This window comes from Elephas maximus, chromosome 10, assembly GCF_024166365.1.
Source record: "Elephas maximus indicus isolate mEleMax1 chromosome 10, mEleMax1 primary haplotype, whole genome shotgun sequence".
In the NCBI taxonomy this organism is placed as follows: domain Eukaryota; kingdom Metazoa; phylum Chordata; class Mammalia; order Proboscidea; family Elephantidae; genus Elephas; species Elephas maximus.
In genome coordinates this window covers 32,824,133-32,832,113 of record NC_064828.1, presented here as the reverse complement: position 1 = coordinate 32,832,113, position 7,981 = coordinate 32,824,133, and the positions used below count along the sequence as shown (strand labels likewise).

Sequence of the window (7,981 nt, the reverse complement as noted above, 5' to 3'; positions counted from 1 at the left end):
TAACAAAAACAGAGGTAGAACAAATAAACCCATAACAAAAAGGAAATTGAAAAAGTGATTTGAAAACTCCCAACAAAAAAAAAAAACCCTGGCCTGGACAACTTCACTACAGAGTTCTACCAAACTTCCAGAGAAGAGTTAACACCACTACTACTAAAGGTATATCAGAGCATAGAAAAGGACAGAATACTCCCAAACTCATTCCATGAACCCACCATATCCCTGATACCAAAACCAGGTAAGACACCTCAAAAAAAGAAAATTACAGATCTATAAACCCTGGTGGCATAGTGGTTAAGCTCTATGGCTGCTAACCAAGAGCCCGGCAGTTTGAATCAACCAGGCACTCCTTGGAAACTCTGTGGGGCAGTTCTACTCCGTCCTATAGGGTCGCTATGAGTCGCAATTGACTCGAAGGCAGTGGGTTTGGTTTGGTTTTTTATATCCCTCAGGAACTTAGATGGAAAAACTCTCAACAAAATTCTACCCAATAGAATTCAACAACATATCAAAAAAGTAATTCACCATGACCATGTGGGATTCATACCAGGTATGCAGGGATGGTTCAGCATTAGAAAAACAATTAATGTAATCCATCATATAAATAAACCAAAAGACAAGAATCACACGATTTTATCAATTGATGCAGAAAAGGCATTTGACAAAATTCAGCACCTATTCATGATAAAAACTCTCAGCAAAATAGGAATAGAAGGAAAATTCCTCATCATAATAAAGAGCATTTATACAAACCAACAGCCACATCATCCTAAATGGAGAAAACCTGAAAGCATTCCCCTCGAGATGGGGAACCAGACAAGGATGCCCGTTATCACCACTCTTATTCAACATTGTGCTAGAGGACCTAGCCACAGCAATTAGGCTAGATAAGGAAATTTTTTTTTTTTAGATAGGCAAGGAAGAAGTAAAAGTATCTCCATTTGCGGATGACGTGATCTTGTACACAGAAAACCCTAAAAAATCCTCAAAAAAACTACCGAAACTAATAAAAGAGTTCAGCAGAGAATTCAGGTACAAGATTAACATACAAAAGCAGTTGGATTCCTCTACACCAACAAAAAAGAACATCAAAGAGGAAATCACCAAATCAATACCATTTACGGTAGCCCCTAAGAAGATAAAATACTTAGGAATAAATCTTACCAGACATGTAAAAGACCTATAGAAAGAAAACTACAAGACACTACTGCAAGAAACCAAAAGAGACCTACATAAGTGGAAAAACATATCTTGCTCATGGATAGGAAGACATAACATTGTGAAAAAAAAATGTCTATTCTACCAAAAGTGATCTATAGTTATAATGCAATCCCGATCCAAAAACCAGTGACATTTTTTAATGAGATGTGGAAACAAATCACCAACTTCATATGGAAGGAAAAGAGACCCCAGATAAGTAAAGCATTACTGAAAAAGGAGAACACAGTGGGAGGCCTCATTCTACCTGATTTTAGAGCCTATTATACAGCCACAATAGTCAAAACACCCTGCTACTGGTACAACAACAGATGCATAGACCAATGGAACAGAATTGAGAATCTAAGCATAAATCCACCCAATAAGAGCAGCTGATATTTGACAAAGGCCCCAAGTCAATTAAATGGGGAAAAGAGAGTCTCTTTAACAAATGGTGCTGACATAACTGAATACCCATCTGCAAAAAAAAGAAAATGAAACAAGACCCATACCTCACACCATGCACAAAAACTAACTCAAACTAGATTCAAAGACCTAAATATAAAATCTGAAATGATAAAGATCGTGGGCTAGGAGTCCTAATACATGACATAAACAATATACAAAACATTACTACCAATGCACAAACGCGAGAAGAGAAACTAGGTAACTAAAAATCAAACACCTATGCTCATCCAAAGACTTCACCAAAAGAGTAAAAAGATTACCTACGAACTGGGAAAAAGGTTTTAGCTATGACATTTCTGATCAGCATCTGAACTCTAAAATCCGTATGATACTGCAAAAACTCAATTACAAAAAGACAAATAACCTAATTAAAAAATGGGGAAAGGATCTGAACACTTTACTAAAGGAGACGTTCAGGTAGCTAACAGATACATGAGGAAATGCTCATGATCATTAGCTATTAGAGAAATCTAAATCAAAACTAAAATGAGATTCCATCTCACTCCAACAAGGCTGGCATTAATCTAAAAAACACAAAAGAATAAATGTTGGAGAAGTTGTGGAGAGACCGGAACACTAATGCACTTAGACACTGCTTTCGGGAATGTGCAAAGGTACAACCACCTTGGAAATCGATTTGGTACTTCCTTAAAAAGCTAGAAATAGAACTACCATATGATTCAGCAATCGCACTCCTTGGAATATATCCTGGAGAAACAAGAGCCTTTACACGAGTACCCATGTTCACCGAAGCACTGTTTACAATAGCAAAAAGGTGGAAGCGACCAAGGTGCCCATCAACAGATGAATGGATGAAAAAATTATGCGATATTCACACAATGGAATGCTATGCATTCATAAAGAACAATGATGAATCCATGAAACATTTCATAACATGGAGGAATCTGGAAGGAATTATGCTGAATGAAATTAGTCAGTTGCAAAAGGCCAAATATTGTATGAGACCACTATTATAAGATGTCGAGAAATAGTTTCAACAGAGAAGAAAATAATCCTTGATGGCTACGAGAGTGGGGAGGGAGGGAGAGGGGTATTTACTAATTAGATAGTAGACAAGAACTGTTTTAGGTGAAGGGAAAGACAACACACAATACAGGAGAGGTCAGCACAACTGGACTAAACCAAATGCAGAGAATTTTCGTGAATAAACTGAATGCTTCAAAGGCTAGCATAGCAGGGTTGGAGGTTTGGGGACCATGGTTTCAGGGGACATCTAGGTCAATTGGCATAATAAAATCTATCAAGAAAACATTCTGCATCCCACTTTGGACAGGGGTCTTAAGTGCTAGCACCCAGCCATCTCGATGTATCAGTTAGTCTCAACCAACCTGGAGCAAACGAGAATGAAGAACACCAAAGATTCAAGGTAATTATGAGCCAAAGAGACAGAAAGGGCCACATAAACAAGAGACTACATCATCCTGAACCAGAAGAACTAGATGGTGCCTGGCTACAACCGATGACTGCCCTGACACGGAACACGACAGAGAACCCCTGAGGGAGCAGGAGAGCAGGGGGATGCAGACCTCAAATTCTCATAAAAAGACCAGAATTAGTGGTCCAACTGAGACTAGAAGGATGGGAGATAAGATGGCAGAAGGGTTCAGAAGCTGGCCGAATGGACACGAAAAGTGAGAATGGAGAGAATAAGTGTGCTGTCTCATTAGACTGAGAGCAACTAGGAGTATACAGCAAGGTGTACATAAATTTTTATATGACATACTGACTTGATTTGTAATCTTTCACTTAAAACACAATAAAAATTTAAAAAATAAAAGGATTTTATTTTACATGGATCCACAATGAATACCCATTGAAGCAGCAGTCAAGAAATCAAATGACATATTGCATTGGGCAAATCTGCAGTAAAGAGCTCTTTAAAGTGTTAAAAAGCAAATGTAACCTTGAAGACCAAGGTGCGCCTGACCCAAGCCATGGTACTTTCAATTACCTCATATGCATGTGAAAGCTGGAGAATGAATAAGGGAGACCGAAAAAGATCTGATGCCTTTGAATTATGGTGTTGGCCAAGAATATTGAATATACTGTAATCTGACAGAAGAATGAACAAATCTGTCTTGGAAGAATACAGCCAGAATGCTCCTTAGAAGCAAGGATGGTGAGACCTTGTCTCACATACTTTGGACATGTTATCAGGAGGGATCAGTCCCTGGGGAAGGACATCATGCTTGGTAAAGTCGAGGGTCATCAACAAAGAGGAAGACCCTCAACAGGATGGATTGACACAGTGGCTGCAACAGTGGTCTCGAACATAGCAACTATTATGAGGAGGGCTCAGGCCTGGACTGTGTTTTGTTCTGTTGTACATAGGGTGGCTGTAAGATGGAACCAACTCGATCTCGCCTAACGAGAATGACGACTAATATAGTTTGGTGTTGAGGATTCAGTTTGAGAAACACAGATATTATTCCTTTAATTAAGGAGCACACACAGTAGTAGTGGACACGGCTATTAGTCAGAGAAATAAAGGAGAAATTGCAAGTTTGAAAAGGCAGAGTTCCGTGATTGAATTTCCTTCAGTTACCACCTCTTAAACAGATGGACAAGAATGAGTGTATATTTACTAGTTTCTACTCTTTTTAGGGGAGAAAAAAATTTTTAGGAAAAATAAAATGTAAATAAATAAAATATAAATTAAAGCTATTAGGTAAAGCTTCTGAAAACGATTGGCTGAGCTAGAATGTACCCACTTGTCCTTCGACTTTCTCCTTCTTTCTGCCTGGAAGGTGTATAAATTAGATGGATCTCTCTCTAGTAGTTTCTTAAAAGCATAAAAACAATATTGATATATGAAAGATGAGTAACAATAACCTAGAAAAACCCTGGATCTCTTATAATATGTTGAAATCACCATACCAGGCCCAAGTGCACAGTAGAGAGCTTCTTTACATGAGAGGAAGATAAGCTTCACCTTGTGAAAGACATTAGTATTTGAGTTTTCTGTAACATGAAGCTAAACTATTCTCTAATAGATACAGCAGATGCAGACAATGTTCATTAAAAATACCAATTCCTGGGACACTTCCTCAGAGGCAGATGGAATAAACTGGAATAGAGTCTAATAATCCAGATCTTCCAAGGGGTTCCAGATGATTCTGAGATGATTCTGACACAGGTGATGTTGACGGTTGAAGGTCTGCTGCTTGGGAATCACTGCCTCTGTCCAGCCTTTCTCCTGCCCTCCCCCACCTTTTCACAAGCGTGCACATAAAAATAAATGCCCTGTTTTCTCCACAAAACATTTTTAGTGGGATCAGAAGTGTCCAGAAAACTACATTTGGGATTTATGTTACTAGAAGCAAGAATAAATGGATGGAAAACTACTTTGTACTTGGTTATAGACCTACCCACTTTCGAATCAATATTTCAGAATCTGATAATAGAGAAAATACATCTTTCACTTGGATGGGGGAACCTTATGACTTTCTTATAAATTCTCATTCTACTAATGGAGAACTTGAGGCTTGGAAGTCATACAATTAATAACTGGCAGAGGCAGATTCAGATCCTTGTCTCTATTGCTCCAGAGTTCGAGTTCTTTCCACAACACAATATTTCCACTTCTCCACTGTAAAATGAAAGGTTTGTTTGAAAGAGTCCTGAGACCCCTTCTAATTCTAATGCCTGATGAATTCTGATACTGTTTCCTGTAGAGGAATGTAAGAATCATATCATGCACCTCAAAGACCCATCTAGGACTTGAGTGGCTGCACGGAAAATACTGAGCAGTCACTCCTCGTCCTCAGCAACTCTCCAGTGCAGTGTTTATTTCTTTAACTGAGAAAAGTAGTTTGAAGGATCTTTTGGACTCATCAATCCAAATACTTCACCTTTGGTTATTATGTGTCTAGGCTTATATGTCCAACATTTGCAGAACTGACCCTGGCATTTCAGTTTTTCACTCTAAATCTAGTGCCCTTTTCCTCAGTCCAAGGTGCTTCCAAAAAAATCACAGATTTGAGAGGGTACCCCCTTTTTTGTTGCCAGTGGTTGGTAGACTTTCCTTCGGGGGAAGGAAGATGTAACCACCAACTCTACCCGGTATTAGGGGGTCTAAGCAGCAGCTCAGGCAGGTTGGTGTAAAGGCTGCAGGTGCCTGGTAAACACTGTGTATCCAGAGCACAGAAGTAAGTAGCAGTGTCTGCAGCCTGGGAAGCAGTGATGAACAGGAAACTGCTCTTGGTGGAGGTATCTAGCGTGGCTCTTAGTCTTCCATTAGGTTTCTCTTTCTCGTTTGAAAGAATTAAAATTTGCAGGACAAGGCCTCTACCTGAATCTTGTCTATACCACTGTAAGTTTTCTATAGTAGTTTCATAGCTGCAGTTCATGGTGACATTTTCACCCTCCTGGATGTGCAGAGCCTCAGGATCCTGTTCTACTTGGCTGTTCACCCCTAGGCAGAAACACGAGGCAGAGAGACCAGGAGTCAGTCCTCACATATTCAATTTCTGGTGTTTTTTTACATTTCCTTCCCTAATTTTCAAGTACATTTCCAAATTAACAGGAAGGCTTTACCCCACATCCTGTGGACTCTGAACTTTGGCCTCCCTCTTCCCATCATCAAGAGCCCCCAACTTACTGGTCATTTGAAGCCATAGAATAACCAAAGACACTACAAGAAGTTTCTTCATTCTTCCTCCTTCTTGGGCTCAAAGAAGATGCAGGTCTGGGGTCTGAAATGCAGCAAAGTTTCTCAGTCAAAACAGCCCCTTCTCTAGTCCTTCTGTCCTCCCAGAGAGAGTCTCAGGTTTCTTACCTAGCCAATCAGAGACAAGCTCCATATTTCCTTTGAATCAAACAAGTGCTGATTTCAAACCAAGGTGAGTCTGAGGAGAGAGAGGCAGTGCCATCTTGTGGTAGCAACATCATGGGGCTAATTGAACATGCTCTGGAATGGTGAAGACTGTATCGAAATGATTCAGAAGAAGTTTTGAAGCTGTATTTTCTGCTTTCAATGAACTCTTCTGTTGCTCCCTATCACGTGCTGGGAAAGACTCCAAGAGTTTCAGGTAATGCAAAGCCCCAGGACAATAATGTTATTTGTTAACATTTATTTAACCCTTAACATGTACCAGGCACTGTACATGTTAAGGGTTAAAAATCCTTTTCTAAGCATTTTTCCTTTGTTTTTTTTTCATTTTCTGTCAAGTTGTTTCCAACTCGTGACCACCCAGCTGTGTCAGAATAGAACTGTGTTTCATAGGGTTTTCACTGGCTGGTTTTTGGAAGTAGATTGTCAACCCTGTCTTCCAAGGCACCTCTAGGTGGACTTGAACTTCCGATCTTTCAGTTTACAGTGAGAGCATTAACTGTTTGCACCACCCGGGGACTTTATGTGTATCCTTTTATTTAAGCAGTCACAGAAATCAGAACCAATAAGTTACAAGTGTATATATAGATAGAGATCGACTTCAAGGGATTGGCTCACATGTTTGGGAGGGTGGGGGCTGGCAAGTCCAAAATCCATAGGTCAGATGGCACAGTGGAGATTTCTGTAGGCTTGCAACCCAGGATCCCTAGGTCAAGTGACAGGAAGAGTGCAGAGTGGACAGTGAATTCTTCCAAACTAACTATTTATATCCTGGAGGCAGACCACACCCTAAGGAACTCTCCTTTCAACTGACTGATTATATTACATTAGATAACTTTATGGAAGGTGATTACATTACTTTGAATTAGATTATATTATGGCACAGCAACTAGTCTTAGTATTAGGCCAAAGCACTGAAAACAATAGCCTAGCCAAGCTGACACCTACAATTAACCATTACAAGATCTTTTAATATTCTGTGTGATAAAATGGGAAGTACACACAAAGCCCATGTGAAGTATACTGAGTATGACGGTTGTCTTAAGGAAAAGCATGGATACAGTTGTTTGTGCTGCAAGCTGAACTACCCGCTTTCTCCTGGTACTCTACTTTCTACCTTAAAGCATGACTGACAGGAAAGCACACTTGCATGTTTGGCGGATAGTTTCTTGAAAAATCAGAGCCTCCAGTTCAAGGAAAACAATTGACATTGGTAGCTGGCAATGCTAAAATTGGAGCTTCCACATGAAAATCGGAATTTTTTGAAAACTGGTATTCCCTAACATGGACTTGACACTTTCCCAGTCCTTAAAGATTTCCCTGATAAAATTGGTGTTGAGGAGAAACCCCGAGAATACAGCCCCCCATCACCCTCGTAGCTCAGGTTGAGATTCACCCTTCAGCCAAAGATTAGACAGGCCCATAAAATAAAATGAGATCAAATGGGCACACCACCCCAGGGGC

General features: G+C 39.8%; 1 gene segment (V, D, J or C); it reads right to left on the bottom strand.

Annotated features, from left to right (window-relative positions):
- Positions 1-5,399: 5,399 nt before the first annotated feature.
- LOC126084637 (T cell receptor alpha variable 17-like) lies at positions 5,400-6,376 on the bottom strand. The segment is given in 2 exon segments: positions 5,400-6,100; positions 6,287-6,376. Coding segments are annotated over 2 exon segments (411 nt in total).
- Positions 6,377-7,981: the final 1,605 nt, after the last annotated feature.